The sequence below is a fragment of the Urocitellus parryii genome, chromosome 14, assembly GCF_045843805.1.
Source record: "Urocitellus parryii isolate mUroPar1 chromosome 14, mUroPar1.hap1, whole genome shotgun sequence".
Classification (NCBI taxonomy): Eukaryota; Metazoa; Chordata; class Mammalia; order Rodentia; family Sciuridae; genus Urocitellus; species Urocitellus parryii.
Genome location: NC_135544.1, coordinates 10,233,901 through 10,261,334, shown reverse-complemented (window position 1 = coordinate 10,261,334; position 27,434 = coordinate 10,233,901). Strand labels below are relative to the sequence as shown.

At 35.3% G+C, this 27,434-nt stretch overlaps 1 protein-coding gene across 1 annotated transcript in view; it reads right to left on the bottom strand.

Moving 5' to 3' along the window:
• The window catches only part of Adam9 (ADAM metallopeptidase domain 9), an 86,107-nt gene that overhangs the window by 24,702 nt on the left and 33,971 nt on the right, over window positions 1-27,434 (bottom strand). Inside the window, exons 12-15 of the mRNA XM_026404702.2 lie at window positions 24,605-24,776; window positions 17,495-17,587; window positions 16,094-16,289; window positions 5,362-5,467 (exon numbers count right to left, since the gene is read on the bottom strand). Of these exons, the coding sequence (XP_026260487.2) occupies window positions 5,362-5,467; window positions 16,094-16,289; window positions 17,495-17,587; window positions 24,605-24,776 (567 nt within the window). The remainder of the gene's footprint in view (window positions 1-5,361; window positions 5,468-16,093; window positions 16,290-17,494; window positions 17,588-24,604; window positions 24,777-27,434) is intronic.

The following is a 27,434-nucleotide window of genomic DNA, read 5'->3' as shown; positions in this document are numbered from 1 at the left end:
CCTGGCTGACTCCTAACTTCTTTTTTTAAAATATTTATTTTTTAGTTTTGGTGGACACAATAACAATTTTATTTTTTATAAAAAATAAAATCTGAGAATCGAACCCAGTGCCTCATGCATGCTAGGCAAGCACTCTACCACTTGAGCCACATCCTCAGCCCTGACTCCTAGCTTCTTAAAGATTCAATCCTTAATTTACTAACTTATTAATTTATTGACTTGATATTCAAAATCTATGAAGTTTTCCCTGGCTACCATTCACATTTAAAGGTTGTATGAGATAAATGTCCTTCCTATATACATTATATCCTGCATATTTCTAATATCAACTTTTATGACCCAGCATTGAAATTTCCTATTTTAACTGTCATTTGACCTAAGCACCTAACCTATTCTTGAATGTTTTCCATGATATTATTGCCAAGTCATCATAGGACATTTTTTTCCAATACTTCTAACTCACAACCTCCTGCAACTTCCTCCATTTTAGCTATTATGCACATTCTTTTACTCACTAAGTGAAAAATCTTTCTCTTAACTATCCCTTCTCCATTGATTCCAGACCTTTCATAGGAGACCACACAAATAATCTTCTTCTTTCAGGAGGTAGCTAATTGTGGACAATAGCTCCTAAATGCTTACTGCACAAGGGAAATATCCTACTATTACTTTTCATGTAACAAGGAACAAGGAAGTTCCCTTCTAATATGTTTCAGTTTGCCTCACTGCCTTTTTTTTTTTTTTTTTTTGAGACAGGTCTCACTAAGTTGATTAGGGTCTCACTAAGTTTCTGAGGCTGGCTCTGAACCTCCAATCCTCCTGCCTCGGCTTCTCCAGCTGCTGGGATTACAGGCATGCACCATAGTACCCGTCTGTCTTACTGCCTCTTGAAGCATGATACTCAGAATGGAACTTCATTTTTAGCTTGACAAGCAAAGAAAATGGAGCACTCTTTCATTTTATTCCAGATACTACATTTCCATTAAGCCTAAGATTATAGTCGCTTTTCCAGAATTTTTATTCCATTATTGATTCCCTTGAATTTATCAAAAAGACTCCTATTTAATTTTTATCATATGCTGCTATTCCCTATCTTCTCTCTGTTCTGCAATAAGAATTAATGATTTTGTCCCAACTTTACATTTATTCTATGTTGACATTCATTTGCTAGATTACCAGAGTAAAAGTGCTTAAACTCGTCCCTCAGTTTCTTCATCTAAAAGAGGGAAAAAAATAATAATGCCTATATTACATAGTTGGGAGATCAGGTATGAAACCTCTAAAATGATACATAGCATAAAGTGGATCTCAGTTAACATCTTCCGGAGCCTGACAAAATTCACATTGCTGAGATACATTCATTATTTCATATGCAATCTTGGTGACATATTAAAGTATAAAAGGAAAATACTCTTAACATAAAAAAAACTGTTACACATCATTTAAAAAATCATTTGAACAGAAAAAACTTCATAAAGATACAGGCAGTTCACAAAATAAAAAACAGAAACATCCCAAAAAAAGACAAAAAGATGTTTTTATAAACTATAATATCACAACCTCAATAAAATAATTGCTTCAGTTAAGGATCATCCATGGGGTGAAACAGTGGTGGGGCAGTGGATATTCATATTGCACAAAAGCATCATTCCACATATTATCTGATGGCTGCAATGGAAAATCCTAACTTTATGATAGCAAGATCTGGTCACTGTTGCTTAGTATCACCAATCGTAAGACAGCCCATATTATGTGCCTTCTTAACATAATGATCACTTATGAAGTATTTTTAATAGATGTATTTAACCCAAATCTAAGATTTTAGATTTCAATTCTCATTTAAAGAAAATTCAGTGAACAGATAAAAGTCAAGCAACACTGAAAGAAAATTATCAAACAAATCCAAAACATGGGCTTATTGGCCCAGCCATTTCCACAGGTCAATGCAGTTGGAAAGAAAAATATTATAATGAAGGGGAATATTTTAGATTGAAAGTGACTTAAATGACATGACAACTAAATGCAACAGATGATCCTTGATTTGAGTCCTGATATGGAAAAATTGTCAGTGTGAAACACAATTTGAGGAAGACTAGGGAAATATGAACATCAACTAGGTATCAGATATTTAAAAGCTGATCATTTTGCTAGAGGTGATACAGTATTGTGAATTGCCTTAAAGAACAGCAGTGGGTGTAGTTCAGTGGTAGAGAATATGCTTAGCATGCATAAGGCCCTGGGTTCAACCTTCAGCACCAAAACTATAGTAATTTAAAATAAACGAAATAATGAAAAGTTCAAAAGGATGGTATTATCTATATACTGGAAAAAAAAAGAGAAAAATAGCCCTTTCAGTCAAGGTGTTGCACATGGTTTATATATTTCTAAATATGAACCACATGTTTAGAATAGCAATGTTTATGTTCAACATGAAACATGTGGTTCGTGTTTAGAAATATATGAACACATGAAAAGGAAAAAAAATACTTCAAGGAAATATCTGGATGATAGAACCATATGTGATTATTCTTTAGATTTTTTTTAGATTTTATATATATATATATATATTTTCTATGATGAGATTATAATAAAGATCATGATGAGGAGGAGGAGGAAGAGAAGGAGGAGGAGCACTACAATGACCACGTACTGCCCTTAGCACTAATATTCAACACTCATTTAGTCTTCAAAACAACACTTAGAGGGCTGGGGTTGTAGCTCAGTGGTAGAGCACTTGCCTAGCACATGTGAGGCCCTGGGTTTGATCCTCAGCACCACATAAAAATAAATAAAATAAAGGTATTGTGTCCAACTACAACTAAATAAATATTTAAAAAAAAACACTTAGAAATAAATACCAACATTATCCCCATTTTATAGGAAAAAAAAAAAAGGAGAATGAAAGGGAGGTAAATTGTTTAAAGTCTCTGAGATGTTAAGAAGTTGAACCAGATTTCAAACTCAAAGGGTCTAACTTCAAATGTGTATTCAGAATAACTATAGTACCATTATATTACTATTATAAAATTTTTCTCAAATTAGCTACTCAGTAATTTATAAGTTTGACAAGTATAGCTTCCATATGTTCAATGAGAGTTATAAAAATAAGAAACCAAACTAGGCTATAAAGAAGGATATGATATGTCTACCAAGTTCTCTCCAAGTTTGCATGAATCCACTTATCCCTAAACACTAATCTTTGTTTTTTAAGATAGAGAGAGAGAGAAGACTTTTTTTTATATTTATTTTTCAGTTTTCGGTGGACACAACATCTTTATTTTACTCAGCACCCCACGCATGCCAGGCGAGCCCATTACCGCTTGAGCCACATCCCCAGCCCTAAACACTAATCTTTATCCCTTTATACTAATTCATCACCTACATTAATCTGTACCTTCATTCATTAGCTAATTCAACAAACTTTATTAGGCACTGTGTTCCAGGCATTATGTTAAACACTAATGATAAAATGTGTCATCTAAACTTACAGTTTAGTGAGGATGAGTGATAAGCAAGTAGTCACAGAACTAAAATGGTGGCAAATATTACAAAAGAATATTCCAGAGATCATGATGTAAGTTTGGTAACAGTAAAAGGATTAACTCATCAAGAAGACATAATCCTCAAAGTGCATGCACTCAATAACAAATTCAAACCATACACAATAAAAATTTAAAAACTAAAAAGAAAACAGACAAATTCATAATCATAACATGAGTTTAGCATGCCTCCCTCAGAAACTGAAGGAGCAAACAGATTAAAAAAAAAAAAAAAAACCTCCCAAAAGACATGGAAATTTCAACTATTGATTAATTTGATATTAACAGAATAATGAATCTGGAAACCCTGCAGAATACTGTTTTTTAATTGCACATGGCACATTCACCCAAATAAACCACATATACAGGGCAACAATGTATATCTCAATAAATTCCAAAGAACTGAAATCATATATGGTATGTCCTGAATGGGATTAAATTAGAAATCAAAATCAAGAAGATAATCAGAATATTACCAATTGTTTAGAAATTAAGTAACACATTTCAACCTACAAGTCAAAGGAAAAATCACAATGCAAATTAGAAAATATTTTGAACAGTAATGAGAATACAACACATCAAATTCTATGCAAAAGAGATATATAGCATTAAGAATATGTGTAAGTATGATATTTGACCCTGTTAAGAAACTGGAGGAAGTCTTCCTTAAAGAAGCTATACTTGAACTGCGATTGGGAAGATAAACAGAATTAACCATGCTAAGAAATGGTATATGCAAAAGGTCCTGTGGCAAAAGGCACTTATAGGCCAGTATGGCTGAAGCATTTCACAGATGTGGCAAATGAAGCCACAGAAAATACATACATACATGCATACATAATACATAGCAGATGAAGGACTCACCTTACGGTAAGGAAAGAGGTTTTTTCAAGAATGAGAAATGAATGCTACTGAAAGGTCAAGTACCATGAAGACCTAAAAGTATCTGTTGGATTTGCCATGTAGAAGTCAGTGCTATTTCTTCCTAGGAAACACTGTCTCACTACAAGTTTCTTAGTCTAACTGGGGGGTTTAGGAGGTGGAGTGGGTAGAACAGAGCACGATATTACAAATTAATTCCCATTAAATAAAATGTTAGTGTGAGTAGAGACAGTGTACAGAAATTAAAACAGAGGAAAGACATTGAAATTAGTGAACATATATGGGTTAAGATGGATGACTTTGTTCTCATTTGTAAGTTTTTAATGTTATTAATATTTTTACAATAAGTAAATGTTAATTATAAGAATAAAAAGTTTTAATCCACAATTTAAAAATTATGTAGAGCTAGAATAAAATAATGAACTCCAGAATTAATTCTGCAAATACCCTTTACCTTGGGATTTGGAAATATAATCTAATATTGAAAGGAAAAAGAAAAGGGTGTTTAGTTGGGATTCTTATTATTGATCTAGGATAAACAAAGTAAGAATCTAAAACTTATTAGGTTTGAGACAGTTAATGTTGAAAGAAATGAATTATTTTACCAGTTTTATCCCTAACACCAGAGACTGTCTGAAGCCTTGTATTGTAAAACATTAATTTTGAAGGTTAGGAAGGTTATGCATGATAGCATAAGCCTGCCACCCCAGCATCTGGGAGGGGAGGCAGAGGCAGGAGAATCACTTTTCAAGACCACCTGGGCAACACAGTGAAAACCCATCACAAAAAACGAAAAGAAAATATATAAAATTTTAAAAATACATAGAAAACGAGAAAGTCAGCAGTTGCTAGGAGCTGTGGCAAGGACTTGTCACAGAGGACACTAGAGAAGACTGGTCTTATCATCTTCACAATGCTCTAGGACCTCACCTCCACTTACCCAGTGGCACACTTCTTGTACTCATTGCCAGAGAAACCACAATTGCCAAATCTGTCACCTTTAGAATTCACTTCAATGAAGCAATCTCTTGGGGCAGCCTTGGCTTCTGTAACATTGAACATTTAAAAGAGAAAAAAAAAAAGTTATAGTAATTTAACTCAAAAATAAAACTATTCCCTTTGACAGTCCATACACTGGATGAACTGCCTCCACAACTCTGAAAACAAGATTTAGCCCTTACAGATAAAAAATTTTTGTTCCATATTTCATATATAACAACAAATGAAAAAATAACATTTAGATTGCCCTTAAAGCCAGTCTAAAGCACTCAAGTCCTATAAGAAAATACCATTAAATAAGGGCTGGGGCTGTGGCTCAAGTGGTAGCACGCTCGCCTGGCATGCGTGCGGCCTGGGTTCGATCCTCAGCACCACATACAAACAAAGATGTTGTGTCCGACGAGAACTAAAAAAAAATATTAAAAGATTCTCTCTCTCTCTCTCTCTCTCTCTTTAAAAAAAAGAAAAAAAAGAAAAAGAAAATACCATTAAACAAGAAATTATCATTTAAAGTCAATGCACAGTATGGTGCCATCTCAGCACATTCCTTTTCACTGCTCTCATGTACACATTTCGTACCCCTGATTAGATCAGCTAGGGGGACCTGGTGAAAATACTGCCAATCATTTTTCCAGTTACCACTTTATGGATATTGAGTTTAGATATTTCTGTTAAATAGATGAATTGACAAACACCTATAATAGATGACAAAGTATCAATCCATTCTTGTTTTCTTAAATTTTACATATCACTTAATATTCAACTTTTCTACCTAATTATATATGCCTAAAAAATAAGTTATTTGGAAGTATTTATTTTCTTTAGAAGTATTTTCAAGCCAAAATGCCAGTACTTCCTCCTTAATTAAAGGAAGTTCACACTTGCTTATCACACACATCTGATACTAGGCCACTTGGTTTTAAAGAAAATGAATATGGAGAAGAAAGAGATAAAGCAAAAAAGAAGCAGGGGATCAAATAAAATGAAAAACAAATACAGAAACCTTTACTGGAAAAATGAGATGAAACATGTTAACATCCCCAATCAAGCTCTTATAAAAACAGAAATAACTATAAAAATTCCAGTAAAGGAAAAAAATAACTATAGTTCCCTAAGCCCTAGACATTTTTTGCAAACCTCTATGAAAGCACTATATTTGCTAAATAATAGTACTTACCTCATCAAAATGACTACCTGTAATTACTTTTGTAATAACCTGCCCATTCCTACAAAATACATCAGAAGCTGACAGATTTCTTCACCCTATACCATGACCTGGCATAGATAAGTCCCATTTATTTATTAGTCTTCCTCAGTCTCTATCTGACCCACTGTAAGACAAGGGATATAGGAGAAACCAGAGAGAGCAGGAATTGCAAGGGAACAGATAGATGAGAATGGGGAACACGAGGATAAGAGAATGTCTATAAAATGAGCTCACTGTGCCGATCTTCCTGCAGTCCTGCCTGGCCTGAGCAGACAGGATATGTCACATTCCTCCCAAAAATGGGGGTGGGGTCCTGGCAGTCAGCGTAGGTAATGAATGATAGGGTTTGAGATGATGAGGACTGGTTATCAAAGAAAAGACAAGGGGTTGCTATCGATGTTCATAGCAGCACAATTCACAATAGCAAGATTGTGGAACCAACCGAGATGCCCTTCAATAGACGAATGGATAAAAAAATGTGGCATTTATTCACAATGGAATATTACTCTGCATTAAAAAATGACAAAATCATAGAATTTGCAGGGAAATGGATGGCATTAGAGCAGATTATGCTAAGTGAAGCTAGCCAATCCCTAAAAAACAAATGCCAAATGTCTTCTTTGATATAAGGAGAGTAACTAAGAACAGAGTAGGGACTAAGAACATGAGAAGAAGATTAACATTAAACAGGGATGAGAGGTGGGAGGGAAAGGGAGAGAGAAGGGAAATTGCATGGAAATGGAAGGAGACCCTCAGGGTTATACAAAATTACATACAAGAGGAAGTGAGGGGAAAGGGAAAAATAATACAAGGGGGAGAAATGAATTACAGTAGAGGGGGTAGAGAGAGAAGAGGGGAGGGGAGGGGAGGGGGGATAGTAGAGGATAGGAAAGGCAGCAGAATACAACAGACACTAGTATGGCAATATGTAAATCAATGGAAGTGTAACTGATGTGATTCTGCAATCTGTATACGGGGTAAAAATGGGAGTTCATAACCCACTTGAATCAAAGTGTGAAATATGATTTGTCAAGAACTATGTAATGCTTTGAACAACCAACAATTAAAAAAACGACATAATGGAGCCTCAGGCAAAACAAGAAAAAAAAAATTGGGGGGTCTGTTTTCTTTGACTAAAAAATAAATATTAAAAAATTCTCTCTCTCTCTCTCTCTCTCTCTCTCTGTCTCTCCCTCCCTCCCTCCCTCCCCCCCCCCACTCTCTCTCTAAAAAAAAAAAAAAAAGTTAACCTCAGGGGTCACACTGCCCAGCACAGTGGGTTGCTAAGGATTAACTCCTGTGCACCTGCTCCCTCCTGCCCTAGGCTTGTACATGGAGAAGAAAGAGAAGGCAAGGATTAAAAGGGGGATTCTGAAGTCTACAAAAGTGCAAGACACACCCCCTCCAGGATACCCAGCTCTGGGCCCCCTTCTCTTCAGAGAAGACTGTTATTATCTCTTTTCTTAATCTTTTAATCTTCAACACTGGGAGAACAAGGACCTGTTCCTGATCTCCAAGACCGGTATCAAAATCTAGACAAAATCAACAACTCTAAATTCAGAGAAGCCTTAACTAAATAGCAGAAACAAAAACTGAAAGAAAAATAAATATATCCAGGCACAGTGGCACACACCTAAATAAAACACAAAAAAGGACTGGGGGAGCGGTTCAGTGGTTAAGTGCCCCTGGGTTCAATCCACCATACCCAAAACAAAACAAACAAACAAACAAACAAACAAAAACCCAGATACAGAAATATCAAAGTAAAGACTGGTCCCTCCTTTCTTCCTCCTTTCCTCTTCCCCTCCTTGTTTCCTGCCTCCCTTCCTTTCTTCTTTCTTTCTTTACTTCCTCTGTCTTCCCTTCTCTCTACCTTTTTCCCTCCCTGCCTGTTTGCTTTCCTCCCTTTCTTCCTCCATCCATTCTTTCACCTCTTCCTTCATATATTAAATATATATTAAGCACCTATTAAGTATCTCACACCTTGATGGGTAATGAATATAGTTTACCAGGAAGAAAACAGAAAAATCCCTCTGTTAGTAGCTGTCTGTTCTCTTTCTTAATTAAAGGGAAGCCTCTCCAAATATATGACGAATATCATATTCCCTTTTTGGTTGCTGTTCTTATTGACTCAAAACAAAAAAAGGAAGAAGATGAGAAAACAGAATTCTAGAATAGTTTCGGTATTAATCATCACTGCCAATTTATAAACCACAGATATCTGCTGAAAAGCAACTTCTCCCTGAGCAGTCTCAACCATCTGAAGCCAATACAGGAAACAAGGATTCTGCACAATGCAGATTATCGCCTGAGAACACTGATGTGGAATAAAAATAAAGCTCACTAAATGTGCTGAATGTCTCAATGTAAAGTCTCCATGGTTTCTCACCTGAACTACTATATAGCAGCTACCCAATATCCTTTCTCTGCTCCTCTAAATGATTTTCCATAGTGTTGCTACAGAAATCTCAAACGCAAATCATATCATGGCATTTCCCCACTTAAATTTCATTATTCTCCCATCATCTGGGGCATAATAACCTCAGTATGAACCTCATGACTCTTTGCTATTGGAAGCAAGCTCTTCACCCCCAGTGGAAGAGGCCACTATACTCTCTGTGGAAACAGCCCCTCCACACCATGGGAATTAACCCTGATTGCCTGCGGAAACTCCCCTGAAGAAACTGCCATGCAATGCTATTCCAACTTTCCTCTGGACCCATTCCCAACTTCCCTCTCTGCTTATAGACCTGTAACTAGACTCCAATCAAAACAAACCCCGACAGGTAAACTACAAAATATGACCCATGGGGAGGTTCACAATACTCCAAATGGACCCCTAGAGCATGTGTGGGATGGGATATCAAGGGCATAGGATAATGGGGGAAGAAACATAAAAGTGGATTAGGCTGAATTTATTAGCAAGAACTCATACAACAGAGATTCTATACTTAGTGTTGCTACTCCGAGTTAGAAAGGGCTCTTAACAGTTTACCTGGTGGGTTGGCTAAACACTGAACAAAGAAGCAGAGGACCATGACCTGACTTAAACATGTATGCAGAAAAGAAATGTCTGAGTGAAAAAAAAAGGCCAGTCCCTTTGGGAAGAATTCTAGTACACAGGCAAAAATTTATACTATTAATCATTATCTTAGCCATTTCCAAAGGAATGACTTTCACCAAGGTAACTGTATTATGTACTGAATGTTTGTGTACTCCAGATTTCATATGTTGAAGTCTTAAGTCCCAGTGAAATGAGATTTGGAGATGAGTCTTTTAGGAGACATTGTTAGATAAGGTCACGGGTGGGTCTCTCATTATAGTGCCAGTGACCCTATAAGGAGGAGGAGAGACATTTCTTTTTCCCACCACCATATGAAGGTGGCCATCTGCAAGCCAGAAAGAAAGCCTTCACTGGGAGCCAAATCAGCTGGTACCTTGGACTTCCAAGTCTCCAGAACTGTGAAAAACAAATGTCTATTGTTTAAGCCACCCTGTCCATGATATACTGTTATAGCAGTCTGCTATACTTTCAATACTTGTCTCCTTCAAAACTCATACTGAAATGGAATTATAACTGCAGCAGTATTAAGAGGTGGTACCTTTTGTGATTAGGCCATGAGGACTCTGCCCACATGATGGGATGAATGCCAGTATAAATGGGTGGGTTAGGTCCCTGTTTTGTCTCCTGCCCTTCTGCCTTCCACCATATGGTGAAATGGCAACATAGCCCTCACGGGATGCTGGTGACTTGATATTGGACTGTCCAGCCTTCAGAAGTGTAAGCCAATATATTTGTGTTCATTTTAAATTTCCCAGACTGTGGTATATTATTACAGAAACACAAAACAGACTGACCCTTACACAAAATCAATCAGACTAAGATTTGATGCACTTGGGAAAAGGAAACAAACAGACTCTTTGGCAACATAGCCACTGTATCTACAGTGACACTAACAGACACAAAATATCACTGTGGTCCACTACAGTAGGGGCTTGTGGAGGTCAAGTGATAAATGGAATTTTAGCTAAGGTCCATCTCATAGTAGGGTCAGTGAGTCCCCAAATCCATTTTGCATTTTTTCTTATAGCTCCAGAATACATAATTGTAATACATGCACTCAGCAAATGGCAGAATCCCTATATTGGTTTCCTGACAGTTATTATGGTGGAAAAGGCAGGTGGAATTTACTAGAATACTTCTACCTTGGAAAATAGTAAACTAAAAGCTATACCACATTCCTGGAGGGATTGTGGAGATCAGTGTCACCATTAAGAATCTAAAAGACAGGGGTTCTGACTCACCACACTTACATTCAACTCACCTATTTGGCCTATAAAAAAAGACAAATAGTTCTTGGACAATGACAGAAGATCACCTAAGCTTAATCCAGTGATGACTCCAACATTAGCTGTTGTTCCACATGCGATTCATTGTTTGAGCAAATTAACACATTCCCTGATACCTGGCTTGCAACTGTGAACTGACAAATGCTTTAATTCTCAGGCCCATCTACATGGCCTACCAGAAGCAGGATGCTGTCAGATGTCAAGGCAGAAATACAACCTTCACTATCTTACTTCAGGAGTATATCAACTCTTCAGCCTGACCTATGTCATTATGTACTTTGAGGGCCATGATTGCCTTTCCCTTCCAAAATAATATCACTCCACTCTATTACAATGAAAATATTATGTTCACTGAAACTAGTCAGAAAAAAGTAGCAAACACTATAGACATTGGTAAGATCTACATGATGGAGGATAAGAAATAAATCTGATGAAAATCCAGGAATCTTCTACCTCAATGACATTACTAGCATATGAGAAACGTTAAAATATCTCTTCTAAAATACGAGTAGATCCCTATTTCTCAACATGCACAAAAGTCAACTCAAAATGCACCAACTAGGAATTAGACCAGAGACTATGCAACTCCTAAAAGAAACAAGGGTGAGGGTGCTGGGGTTGTGGTTCAGCGGTAGAGCGCTTGCCTAGCATGTGTAACGCCCTAGGTTTGAGTCTCAGCACTACATATAAATAAGTTAAAAAAAAAATTCAACAACAACTAATAAAAAATATTTTTAAAAAAAGAAACAAGGGTCAGTATTCCAACATACAGGCTTAAGCAACAACATCCTCAATGACTCCTAAAGCTCAGGAAATAATTTCAAGGATTAATAAATGGCATAGCATCAAATTAGAAAGCTTCTGCACAGAAAAGGAAACAAGAATGTGAAGAGAGAGCCTAAAGAATGGAAGAAAATTTTTGCTAGCTACTCTTATGACAGGATTAATATAAAATATTAATATAGATAAAATATAAAGAAGTCAAAACTTACTGCCAAAAAAGGAACCAATTAATAAATTAGAAAATAAATTAAACAGATACTTCTCAAAAGAAGAAATACAAAACAAATGGCCATAAATATATCAAAAATGTTCAACATTTTTAGCAGTTAGAGAAGTGAAAATAAAAACTACACTGAGATTTCATCTCATTCCAGTTAAAATGGCAGCCATGGAAAATACAAACAATAATAAATGCTAGAGAGGATGTGGGGGAAAAGAACACTTTTACAGTGTTGGAAAGATGGAAATAAGTACCGAGGTTCCTCAAAAGATTAGACATGAAACCACCATATGACCCAATTATACCACTCCTCAGTATTTATCCAAAGAATTAAAGTCAGCATACTATAGCAACACACGCACCCCCATATTTACAGCAGAACAATTCAAAACAAACTATGGAACAAGGCTAGGTGACCTCAATGGATGAAAGGATAAAGAAAATGTGGCATATAATAGAGTTCTATTCAGCCATAAAGAACACTGAAATTATGACATCTGTAGGAAAATGGATGGAATAATGAGAGTATTATGTTAAGGGAAATAGGTCAAACTCAGAAAGTCAAGGATCATTATGTTTTCTCTCATATGTAAAAGCTAGAGAAGAAAAAGGAAAGAGAGAGATCTCAGGAAAATTGAAGGTAGACCAGTATATTAGAGGAAAAGGATCATGAGGAAGAAGGTAGAGAAAGGGAACAATATTGAGCACATTTTATTGTTATGTCATGTTCATGTACAAATCTGCAACAACAAATCCCACTATTATATATAATTATAATGCACCAGTAAAAAAAAGGGCGGGGGGGGGGGAATAGATATTCTTTCTAAAAGAGAAGTTATTGTTTTTTATCACTCCCATAACCCAAAGAGGGGCACAATACTTAACAATCCTCATTAGGATTTGAAGGTAATATGCAGTCATGCACCACATAATGATGCTTCAGTCTACAACAGACAACATATACAACGATGGTCCCATTTATCACCTAGTGATTTCACAGTCATCTTAGGTTATATAAATACACTTCTATAATATCCACACAATGATGAAATCACTTAACGATGCATTTCTCAGAATATATCCCTTTCATTAAGTGACACACGACTGTATTCCTCATTTGGTGATATTACTCTGCACCATTTATCCAGTGACCTAAAAACCTGCTAACTTGGGGACACAAACAGAATATTCTGCAACAGGCCCAGGATGCCATGCAAGATTCTCTGTCAACTGGGCAGATAAAACAGTGCTTGAAGTTTCAGTGGCAGATAAAAATGCTACTTGGAGCCTTTGCCAATTCCCTATAGGAGAATGGCAGCACAAGTCTTTAGGATTTTGGAGTGAAATTCGGCTATCCTTTGTGGTTAACTACTCTCCTTTTGAGAAATGGTCCTTGTTCTATTACTGAACCTTAAGTAGTCACTGAGTTGAATGGTAACTTGGTGACTATGAAGTGGGTGAGAACTGACAAACCAACTTATAAAGTTGGGCAACACTCCACCCTGAAATGGAAGTGGTATATATAAGACTGAACCCAAGCAGGCACCAAAGGCTCATGAAGTGACCCAAGTGACCCAACACCCATAGTCCCTACTCCTGGTACACAGCATTCTCTCTCCTAGCCAGAACCTATGCCCTCATGGGGAATTCTTTACACTGAGTTGACAGAGGCAGGAAGAGAAGAATAAGGCCTCTTTTGCAGATGGTTCTGCACAATAGGCAGAACCCAAAAGTGGACAGGTATGGCATTACAGTCCTTTTCCAGGACATCCCTGAAATTCACCTGGTTTTTTACTTTGTTTGCAAGGAGAAATGGCCAGAAACATGATTACAAACCAAGTGATGGGCTGTGGCCAATGGTTTTAATAATCAAATAGATAGGATGGATCACAGCCTCTTTCCCTAGCATTCCTTCTCATCATCCAAATATCTCATAAAATAACCAAGGTTGCAGGGTTGGAGGTCATTCATGGGATCAGAAACATGAACTCCACTCAATGATTGATATGAATGCAGCCAGTGCTAAGTGCCCAATCTGCTGGAAGCTAAGACCACTGAGTCCACAAAGTGGCACCATTTCTAGGGGCAATCATCCAGCTACCTGGTGGCAGGGTGATTACACTACACTATTCCGTTTTTATAATGGAAGGGGCAGTGTTTTGTTCTTACTAGAATAGAGATTCTTCAAGTAGATATTTTCTCCCCTGTACTGGGGATTAAATATGGAGGTATTCCACCACTTAGCTACATTCTTAGCCCTTTTTATTTTTTACATTGAGACAGGGTCTCACTAGGTTGACTAGGGTGGTCTTGAACTTGTGATCTTCCCGTCTCGGGTTTCCAAGTAATGGGATAACAGTAGTACACTACTGCACCTGGCTTGGATGTGGATTTTCTGTCCCTACATACAATGTTTTTGCCAGAATTACCTTCTGTGGAGCTACAGAATTCCTTATCCACCATTGTGGTATTCCATACATCACCACAGGCTAGTGGTTAATCATTTACAGTTCAATTAGTGGTAAGTATATAGAAAGCTAGCCAAATCAGAAAGAGACAGAAACAGAAACCAAAAAGAATCACTCAATCTAGGGAATATAAAAGTGGAAAAGTAATTGTAACTTACTACATTCATTTGTGAATGGCATCAACATGGCTACTGTATAATACACAGTCAACACTGCTTTATCTGAAACAATAATTAATTTATATTGGAAGGATGGAGAATGGAAAATGAACACTGATATAATGAAAGTTGTCAAAGGATGAAAGAAGAAAAGGAATGAAAACTAATTCTTACCTTTCATAAACATCAAAAAAGCAGTACTACCAAGAGATTATGCAAAGACTGGGGCAAGTAACAACCACCACCAAAAAAATCAATTAAAACAAATAAAAGCTGTTATCTCAAAGGATGGGGATGCTGAGTAGAAATAGACTTTAATTTTTATAGCAAACATTATAGAGTCATTTAGCTCTGATCTGTGGTATACCTCTGATAAAAAATAAGAACTTTAAAAAGAAAAAAACATGGAAAATTAAAACACATGGTAAATATACATCACTAAGAAAATGGATAACTAAATCATGGTCCATGGATAACTAAATCATGGACCATTTAGCCTAATGAAATATTCTAATGTACTACAATATAAATGTATCAGTGTAGACAAATCTCAAGAAAATTCTGGGGAGTGATGCAAATATCAGGCCAAGGTACATAAGCTTTTATTAAAACTAGAAAATGAGAGTCTACAGAAAATCACATCGAATATTCTCTCTCATAGGCAGAAGCTAGAAAAAAATAAGGGAAAAAGAGGGGTATAGGAGGTCCTAAAGATATAGGAAAGATCAGTGGAGTAGAAGAAGATTAAGAAGGGAGATGGGAAAGGGGAAGAAATCTGGAATAAATTTAACAAAATCATGCTATATGCATACATAAATATACTACAGGAAATTCTACCTTTATATATATATATATATATATATATATACACACACACACACACACACACACACATATTTTCTACCTTTATATATATATATATGTAAAAAGCACCAATTGAAAATAACTAAATAAATGAACAAAGGAAGGTCAGTAAAAGAAGGAGAATAGGAGGAGAAAGAAAGGGAAGGAAAGTGATGGGGGGACAAGAACTGAAATAGAGTAAAACAAATGTCAAGTATGTATGACTTTGTCAAAATGAGCTCAACTACTATGTATAATTATAACACTCTAACTTAAAAAAGAAAACAAGACTCTGGGAATACAGCTCAATGGTATAGCATTTGCCTGACATATATGAGGTCCTGGGGTTAATGCCCAACACTGCAAAAAAAAATTTTAATCTACAAAACAATATAATATATGCTCATGTTTATATATTTTATATACAAAGATAAAGAGAAGAGATGAGAGCAAAAGCAAAAAGCTTCGATTGAATCTGAGCATATTAAAATTCATGATTATGATTGCCACTGGAGAAGTGAGAAGGGAGATATGATAGGAGAGGGAAAAATGAGAACTTTATCATTAATGTTTGATTTCTGTTTTTAAGAAATCTAAAACAAAAAATAAATAAAAATCAAGTCAATCAATTATGAATATCTTACTTGAACCAAAGATGACTTGACACTGCGCATCATAATATTGGCACATGCCATTGTAACAATAGGCTTTGTTATTCTGGCAAGGAAATCCATTCTGAATAAAAACATCGGGCTGACAGAACTGAGAAGAACCATTGCAATACTCTGGAACATCACATTCATTGGTTTTTCCTCGGCATAAAGAACCTCCTGGAAGGAACTAGGGTAATAAGATTTACATTAAATAGTAATATCAGGATAATGTCCACAAATAAGTCAAATTTGAAAACCACAGTATGTTAACATATTTATACAATCTATGAACGGTTTTAACAACAAAAGATTAAATAACCCAATAGAAAAATAAAGACTAAACAGATAATTCATGTCATAAAAATTGAAAATAAAAAACATAACTTTAATGATAACGAAAAGAAATGCAAATAAATAAGAATATATGAACACTTTACACCTACTGCCCTAACTAGGAAATGGTGCTTGCTAGAAACCAACATTAGCATAAAGAAAAAAGTATTTGATAACATTGTTGACAGAAGTGTAGAATGGCACATTTGTGGAAGACATGTAAAATATTTATCAAAAGTTTTAATATGCATATTCTGGTCCAATAATTTCTCTTATATGAAATAACCAGAAGCAAACTAAATGTCCACCATTAGTTAACTAGATAAATTATGGTTGCCATACTAAAGGAATTCTAATTATATAACCATGTAGAACTATATAAGGGTAAAAGTCCATGATAATCTTATTGGAAAGAATGGATAATAAAAATATGTATATCTGTGTTTACCCACTATATGCAAACACATACATACCTGTCTCTCACATTTGTACAGAAAAAAAGTGACTAAGTTAACAACAAATTATCAACAAATGGCAACCAAAGGAACATAAAATGATGGTCTTTCATTTTCTACTACCTATATATACTTTGGTATTGTTGAATTATTTCTAATAAGCCTAAATTACTTTAAAATCATGGAAAAAAATGTTTCTACTTAGAAAAAAAAATCCCTATAGAACATTTATCAGAAAGAAATATGCTTAAAATTGCAAATAAGTGGCAAAATAGAATTTCCTAGTCATATAATAATAATATATATAATAATAGTCCTCCCCTAGATATCTCAGAATTTTTGTGGGGGATTGGGCTGGGTAAGGAAGGGTACTTGGGATTGAACACTGAGCTACATCCACACTCCTTTTCATTTTTTTATTTTGAGACAGGGTCTAAGTTGCCCAGGCTAGCCTTAACTTGCAATCCTCCTATCTGAGCCTCCTGGGTAGCCAGTAGTATGGGTATACACCACCACACCTAGCATGAAAACAAACTTTGATATATACATATTTTTCTTTTTCTATTTTTATTTTTGTTGTTCCAAACAGGGAGGAATTCCTTACCCGGCAGTCTTTACAACAGTCACCATAAGCACATTCAGCAAATGATTTAAGTTTACATGTACTTCCTTCACAACAAGGGTCCAACTCACATTCCTACAAATAGAAAATGACTGTCAATTAAAAAATGAGTTATTGACATTAATATTCATTACTAAAATTCTTTTCTTATATCCTGCCTATAGCAATTACTCTCCACAAACAGTCACTAACTATTAGATTTATCAGTATCTCTTCAGATACAAATAATTTGGTCTCGATAGATTTGAAAAGACTGAAATATTAGAGTACGTGCCTTATGTCTGCTCAGACAACCATAATAAAATACCATAGACAAAGTGGCTTCAATGATAGAAACTGGCTTTCTCACAGTTCTGGAGGGTGGGAGACGAACATCAAGGTTCTCACAAATTCAGATTCTGGTGGGACCTCTCTCCCTGGCTTGCAGACAACTCCCTTCTTGCTGCGTTCTCACATGGACTTTCCTCAGTGCTTGTTGCCTTCTCGGAGAGAAGGCAGGTGAGATGTCCAGTGTATCTTCTAAAGACACTAACTCTAATGAAATCAGGGACCATTCTTCAGTCCCTATTTAAACTTAATTATATCCTCAGAGACCCCCTTACCACATATAGCACACTGGTGGTTATGGCTTTGCCACATGAATTTTGGGAACACACAAATATCCATTCTATAAGAATAGGTTTAATGATCACAAAGAAGAAGAAATCCATGAATATAATTCTCTTCATGTTCAAGGTCTGACTTCTCTTTTAGGTGGCTCTTTGTCCTAAGTGGGCACTCTTTTTTTTTTTTTTTTTAAATGCTGGAGATTTAGCCCAGGGCTTACACATATTCTACCACTGAACTACATCTTACTTGGCTTCTCTCACCACACTTTGGGCTACCACAGTTCTTTCCCCTTAACCCCATCCTTCCACCCATATGTCTGCCTTCTCTTCTGTGTTAATGTAGCAAGATCAGTGTCCTGGGTTTTATACTCTGCTATAGACTTATAATATATCACCATTGGGGGAGACTGGCAGAGGAGTACCTGGGACTCTCTGTACCATTTTTGCAATTTCCTGTAAGATTACAATCATTTCATAATTAAAATGTTTTTATTTTTTCTTTTTAATTAACACATAATAAATGAACATATTTATAGAATACAATGTGATATTTCCATACATATATACAATGTATACTGATCCAGTCAGGATAATCAGCATTTCCAACTCACAATAAAAAATATAAAATAGATGAACTGTAATCTATGCCTTGTAACATGCCAAAATAAATAAGTCATAGACCAAGATGTAACAACTAAAGCTATGAAACTACTTTGAGGAAATATCTGCAACTTTGGAGTAGGCAAAAAAAGTACAATCCATAAAAGCATAAAACTCATAAATGATAAAATGGATTTCATCACAATGTAGCAGTTCTGTTCTTCAAAAGATACTGTTAAGTTACTCAAAGGCAAGCTACAATCTAGAGAATATATTTGCAAATCAAATATATGACAATGGACTTATAGCCAAAATATATAAAGTATTCTCAAAATAATTAGCAAACTAATTTTTAAAATGGAAGAAAAAGCTAAACAGACCATGCCACCCCAAGAAACACAAATGGAAAAAAAAAACTTGAAAACATATTAGGGAAGGGCAAAGTAGGGAAATGCAAATTAAAACTTTAACAAGGCATCACCTCCCACCAAGCTGAATGACTAAAAAATTAAAAAGACCCCATATGAATTACTATTTAAGATAAGAAAGAATTAAAACTCTTAACACATTGTCTCACACATTGATGGGAGTGAAAAGTGGCACTACCACTTTGAATAGCAGTTTTTAAGTTTCTTGAAAAATACAGAACTACCATAGGATCAAGTCATTCCATTCTAGCTATCTACATAAGAGAAATAAAAACCTAAGTTCACATAAAGACTTTTATGTGACTGTACACATGAGCTTTTCTCATAATAGTCTCAAACTAGAAACAGCTCAAATATCCAATAACAGATGAATACATAAGCAAACTGCAATACATCCGCAATAAACACCAAAAAAAAAAAAATAGTGAACTGGCACAGCTATACTATGATCAAACCTCAAGAAAGACTATGCTGAGTAAAAGCAGCAAAACAAAGAAAAAAAAGCCATTCCATTTATATAAAATTCTAGCAAACACACACTTATACATAGTGACAGAAAGAACAGTGGTTGCCTAAGAAAAATGGGTGTGCATAGAAGTGATTACCAAGAGACATAAACTTTTGAGGATGATGTTAAGTTCATGCTCATAATTGTGGCGATAGTTTCAAATATGTATGAATGTGTCAGGACTTATCAACTTGTATACTTCTAAAATGTGCACAGTATTGTTGACTAACTCCACAAAACAGCCCACTTCTTCCCCCTTTGTTTTGCCTTGACAAAACTTAGTTCTCTCTCCTCTAAAACTCAAAACTCTGCTTCCCCCTTGAAAGGAAGGGAGGGAGGGAAGGAGGTATAACATACACCCTTGTCGTATTTTCCTGGAAATGAGCTGACTGTAGCAGAAACTTCCTATCAGACCCTCACTGGTCATTTCCCAATCACTTCTCAAGTTTGCCCTTAAAAGATTCTGTTTAATCCTTGCCCTTAAAAAAAAAAAAAAAAAAAAAAAAAAAAAAGGTTTGATTTTGAGATCCTTGAAGAATTCTGAGATCAAAGCACTCTATTTCAAGCCTTTCTTCTGAATAAAGGTTTTCTCTATTTAAATCTGAAGTTTTGATTTGACATTGTATTCAATTCTACTTCGGTGAAGCTGGTAATTTTTTTTCAAAGACACTCTGCAGCACAGACTGATGGTTTCATAAAAGAATAACAGAAATTTATAGTTTAGGATAAAAGTAACATTTTTTTTTTTTTTTTTTTTTTTAGTTCTCGGTGGACACAACATCTTTGCTGGTATGTGGTGCTGAGGATCGAACCCGGGCCGCACGCATGCCAGGCGAACGCGCTACCGCTTGAGCCACATCCCCAGCCCAAAAGTAACATTTTAAATGCTTTCACAACGACCATTAGTGCATAAAAAGTCAAATTCAGTAAAGTGGTAGAATACAAAATGAACACACAAAAGAATCAGTTCATTTATACAAAAAAATGAACTACGTGAAACAATTAAATTACAACAGCATAAAAATAATAGAGTACTTATAAATGAACTCAATGAGTTAAAAGACTTGCATACTAAAAAACAGAAGACATTACTAAAAGAAATCAAAGATGATACAAATAAATGGGATCCTACATTCATGGGTTGGAAGAATTACTATTGGCAAAATGTCCACACTGCCCAAAGTAATCTACAGAGTCAATGTAATTCCTATCAAAATCCCATTTTTAAAAGAAGTTACCAAAAAAAAATTCTAAAAGTCATGTAGAACCCCAAAGACTCCAACTAGCCAAACCATCTTGATAAAAAAGGACAAAACTGAAGGCTTCCTGATTTCAACACACTACTATAGTTAAACAGTATAGTACTGACTTAAAAATAGACATGTAGACCAACAGAACATAATGAAGTATCCATGCAAATAAGTCAAATGATCTTCTATAAGGATGTCAAGAATAAAGAATCTGGAAACAGTAGTCCCTTCACTAAATCAAAAAACTGGATATCTATAAGCAAAAGAATGGAAGTGCAACCTTATTTTATAATATAAACAAAAATTAACTCCATATACAAAAATTATCTCAAAATGGATTGAAGACTTAAATGAGGCCTCAAATGGTAAAACTTACAGAAAAAAAAATACAAAGAAAACTTTCATAACATTGATCTTGGCAAAGATTTCATGGGTTGACACCAAAATCACAAAGAGAAGTAAAAATAGACAAGTGGGACTATATCAAACTAAAAGGTTCTGCACAGCAAAGGAAGCAATCGACAGAGTAAAGATCCAAAATATGGAATGTGAGAAAATATTTTCAGATCATACATCTAATAAAGGATTAATTTCCAAAGTATAAAAGAAACTCCTACAACTTAATAGTAAAAAAAAAAAACAACTAATGACCTGATATTTAAAATGCGCTATATACTTAATAGACATCACTCCACAGAAGACATACAAATGTGAAGAGGTATATGAAAAGATGTTCAATGTCACTAATCATAAAGGAAAATCGAACAAAATCACAAATGAGATGTAATTTCATACCTGTTGAGATTATTATTATTTAAAAAAAAAAGAAGAGGTGCTTATGAAGATGTAGAGAAATTGGAACTCTTGTACACCACTGCTGGGAATGCAAAATAGTAAAGCTGCAGGGAGGACCCCCCCAAAATTAAAAATGTAATTCATTTGATTCCAGCAATGTCACTTCTATTTATTTAAAATGAAATCAGAATCTTAAAGAGATATCTGCACTACCTTGTGCACTGAACTACTATTATCCACAGTACCCAAAATGTGGAAACTATTTAAATCTTCAATGACAGATAAATAAAGAAAATGTAATGTGCATATGCAACACACACACACATACACACACACACACACACACACACACACACACAAAGGAATACTATTCAGCCTTTAAAAAGAAAGAAATTTTATCATTTCAATAATGTGGATGAACCTTGAGGACACTATGCACTGAAATAAACTAGTCACAGAAGACATAAACTAGATTATTCTACTTATATTAGGTATCTAAATTACCCAAACTCATAAAAGCAATGAACAGAATGGTGTTTTCCAGGAACTGAGAGAAGGTGAAATGGAGATGCATGCTGATCAATGGGGTGTCAGGTTCCATTTACAAAAGAATTCTAGAGATGTGCTGTATAACACAGTACCCATAGTTAACAACACTTCATTATAGACTTTAAAATGTGTCTAAAAGGTTAATTTCATGCTAAGTGTTCTCACCACACAAAAGAGTAAAAGTTAATCTGAAAACAAATATTTATAAATGCACATACTATATATCGTATATAAACATAAAGGGTCGAAAAAGAAATGCACCAAACTTCTTAGAGTGACAGTCTCTACGAAGTAAATGATTCATGAGGGAAATCAAGGCATGTATGGTTGCTTTTATTAACTATTCAAAAATTTTACACCAAGAAAATAACCTGTGATATATGAGGGGGGAGGAGTATTTTTTAAGAGTAATTAAAATAATTATAATTATAGTGAGAAAACTCAAATAGCAGATATTAATTATTATTTAAATAAGTTTGATGGTGAAATAAACAAGTGGGGGGAAAAAAACAAGACTAACAAAATATTTAAGAAGAAAGGTCTGAGCCAGGCACCTTGACTCATGCCTGTAATCCTAGCAACTTGGGAGGCTGAGGCAGGAGAATCACCAACTTCAAGACCAATCTCAGCAAGTTAGCAAGGCCATAAGCAGCTTAGCCAAATCCTGCCTCAAAATAAAAAGTTAAAAAAGGGCTGGGGAGTAACTCTGTGGCAAAGTGCCCCTGGGTTTAATCCCAGTACTTAAAAAAAAATAAGACCAGAGAATCCTTCCAACAAGCAAGGTCTTAGGTATCCTAACAGTATCTTAATTTAAAAATTAAGAGGGGGAGGGTACAGTTCAGTGGTAAGTACAAGCTTTGCATGCCCAAGACTCTGGATTCCATCCACAGCACTGCTGAAAAAAAAGAATAATAGGGGCTGTGGCTCAAGCGGTAACGCACTCGCCTGGCATGCGCAGGGCACTGGGTTTGATCCTCAGCACCACATAAAAATTAAAAAAAATAAAGATGTTGTGTCCACCGAAAACTAAAAAATAAATATTAAAAAAATTCTCTCTCCTTAAAAAAATAATAATAATTAATTAATTATATATTAAACATAACCAGGTCTCATCCTCCTCATATGAAAATGAAAATATTAAAAGTACCAGTTTCTTTGGGTTATTATGGGAACTATACTCCTACACTCTAAAATACTTAGCACAAAACCCTGATACACATCAATAATGTACTGATGAACCAACACACCTTCATCATAAAACACATGCACCTTTCAAGAAAGTAAAATCAAGTCATCTGGTAAAGGCCAGGTATGGTGGGCTGAGGATATAGCTCAGTTGGTACAGTACATAAGGACATGGTTTCAATTCCCAGCACCACAAAAAAAGTAATAATAATAAAGTTTATGCCTGTAATCTTAATCTTACACAGCAACTAAGCAAGACCCTGCCTCTAAAAATATATATATAGAATAAGATGGACATCATTACCCTAGGTACATGTATGATTGCACAAATGGTGTGACTCTACTTCATGTACCACTAGACAAGCGAAAAATTCTGCTCCATTTTTGTACAATGAATTGAAGAGCTTTCTACTGTCATGTATACCTGATTAGAACTGAAAAAAAAAAAAAAAAAAAAAGTACCTGGTGTGGACAGGTAAAGAGGAAGATGCACTTCTGGAAAAGACTGGAAATATGGTAGGACTTACAAACAACAGAACAAATGTCTTCAAAACATAACGTCAGGCCTGGGAAGAAAGGATTTAAGTAGGCATTTATACTCCAAGAGAGAAGTATGGCTGAGTGGAGAAGTATGGGTACAGAAGAAAAATGGGCATGCACTTAAGGCAGTAACTTTTGACGGTCTGATAAAATCAATGACTAAAAGGTAAACCAAAGTTGAATAAAAGAAGAATCCTACTTTGAGTAGTAAGAATTTTGATTTTGAAGGACTCGAGGGTAGCCAGGTTCAATTTATTTTTTTTTTAAATGAGTCCAACTGGATAAATATTTCCGCAATGACAACGCCAGAATGGTGGAAATTTACTATAACAGCCAAGTGAAAAACAGACCACTTCTTTAAATAAATAAGACAATAACCATAAAATAAATAATAGGAGATAGAAAAAAAATAGAAGACTATCCATGATGTTTTCCTTGACTTTAACAGATGGCATCATTATTTACATCCTGAAAAGGAGGTGACTAGTCCCAGAACGTATCCACACAGACGAAATAACAATCCTCATTTTGCTACTTATTTTAGCTCCTCTGTCATAGTTGCCCCAAACCACAAGATTTTGCAAATCTTGTGATAGTTTTACAAAGCAAAAATCAAAAATTCAACTGACCTTTGGAGTACCACAGTCACATTCTTCCCCAGGGTCCACCAATTTATTACCACAGAAGGGTGCGCTATAGGCTTCATCAGGCTTTGGAATATTAAGAAGGCAGTTTCCTCCTTTATTTAGAGTTAACTTTTCAAAGTCTTCTGCACTGCAACTGCTAAAGTTTCTTGAACCTCTACAATATTGAGAAAAAGATCTTATGTCAGAGTGATCACATACTTTGAATATTTTAACCAACAGGAAGTATATATTATAAGTGGCAAAAAAAAAAGCTAACAAAAGTAGAGAGAATTAAGAATTAATATCTGTTCCTAATCAATATAGAACATTACCTAAGCTACAACAGAAATAGCTCTCAATTTTGCTTACAATATACTGTACCTCCATGAAAACATCTTCCATATAGATCATTTACATTGAAACAAAAAAATCATAATTCTCAGAATCAGAAAAGACCTTAAAATTATCTAGTACTATAAAGAATTAACTTTAACAGAGTAAAAGTTCAAATATTGGAAGCTAACTTTATGCTGTTCCCGATCTTTTGTCACCTTGCAGATTATATTTTTACATCCCCAACATTAAGTTATTCACTGGGAGCTATGTAAACATAATGTGAATGGGCAGTTCCAGTACAAACACACGCAGAGTCCTCAGAGGCAGCTTGTGTAGTGCAGAATTCCAACTACTCACTCCTATATGACAGGTTTTCAGTTTGAACTTTAAATGCCTTTTATGATAATTCCTGAGAACCAAAGTTAATACTTCAAAGGTTAGACATGCTTTAAGAAACTACCCAACTTGAGCTAACCATGTAAGAGTTTACACAAATGCAATTTTGATATGTTCAGATATTTTTTTTTCTTAGTTACTCATTGTTTTACTCAATAACTATAAAATGTTTACAGGTACTTCACTGACTATTTTTACCTTGGAAAACTGCTAGGAAATAGACCTATATGCCAGTCTTTAGGAAACTCAAAAATTTCATTGGGGATAGTCCCATTTAGTTATTCTTTTTTCTTTGTAGCCTGAAATTTTTGGTATATTTTTTTAAAAAAATCATTGCTAAGGCCAAAATCAAAGAACTTTTCCCCAATGTTTTTCTAGGAATCTTATGGTTTCAAGTGTCCCACCTAGGTCTTTTATCCATTTCAAGTTGATTTGTCTGTGTGTGTGTGTGTGTGTGCACATTTGTGGGTAGTAAAAAAATAAGAGTCCAACTTCATTCCTTTGCCTGGGAAATCCAGTTTTTTAGCACCTTTTATTGAAGGAGACTATACTTTTCCAATGGTACCCTCATTGAAAATTTGTTGATTGTATGTTTGGATTTATTTCTGGGCTTCCTGTTCTGTTTTTTGGGTCTACATTGTCTGTTTTTATGCCAGTGTCATACTGTTTTGACTGCCATAGTTTGTTAGAGTCTGTAAACAAGTCAAAATAACACCTGGCATTTTGCCAGGGGAATGTTAGAGTTCGTAAACAAGTCTGGATGGTGCCTGGCAAAATGCCAGAGGGAGTGGTTTGAGAAGTAACAAAAGTGAGCTATTAAGTGTGGAGATTCCTTATTAGTTGACTGATGTATCTATGATGTATCTAGTTTATGCTAATTAAGATAAGCTGTTCAAAATGTATAAATACCTCTGTTGTCCTACAATAAAGGGGTTCCACTCCTGCTGTATCAACATACACAAGTTGTTCCTCACCACCCCCTCCACCCCCGCCCCTTGAGATCTAGCACAAGGCTTGTGACAATAACAGAAAGACTTTTTCCATATTTATTTTCTTGCTACTCTTAAGAATGTTGTGGGGTGGAGTCCTTTTGTGCAATATCAATCATCCACTCATTCAACAAATATTTGTTGAACATTTGTTTGTGCAGACACTATTCTTGGTGCAACGGATGAAACTGAATATAGAAGACTAACAAATCTCAGCCCCTGTGAAGGCTACATTCCAGTGAGTAAAGCAGACTATAAACAAAAGTAAGTAAAGTCAATAAAATATTAAAAGGTAATAAGTACTAGGGAGAAAGAGGATGGGAGGATGAGAGTGATGAGCTATGGAGGGTAGGGGATTACAATTTTAAAGGGGCAGTCCAGGCAGGCACTTCAAACACTTCAGCACTTTGATCAAAATTGGACATGTAGGTAAAAAACATTACAGAAAGAAGGAACAAAAAGTGCAAAAACCCTACGGTAGAAGCCAACGTGGCATATTCAAGGAACAATAAGGAAGCAAGCAAATTTTCAGTGAAGTGCGTCAATGAGGAAATGAGTAATGAGAGATACAGGCAGGAAAGATGGAAACAGGCCATTTGTTTTTTTAAATGTGGCTTTTTATTATAAGTGAAATGAGGATTCTGAGGTGGAGTTAGCAAGGACAACGATTTGACATGTGCTTCAGTAGGTTCTCCATGGTTACTATGTTAAGCAGGAAGACTACAAGAGGTCTCTTACAAGAATCCACTGAACAGATGATTAATCAGAATAATGTGAAAGCAGGAAGAAGTGGATGGATTATTTGTCTTAAAGAAATAGCCACTATGAAAAATAGTGTGAGAAAGAAAATTTAAGCACTGAGGTAGTAGAAGGAAGGTGTTACCATTAATTTACATGGGGAAGAGAAAGACTGTGGGCAGATATGAGTTTAGGAGGAGCAACCGGAGCATAAGGTTACTAGATATCAAGTGATGTTGAACTCACAATATATAATCATTATTTGATAAGCAAAAGATACATCAACTTAAACAGGTTTGTAATTGTTTATTTCCTGTTGGTGATTGTTGTTAGTATATTATCTGCCACATTGTACACCTGCAATAATGTTTTCT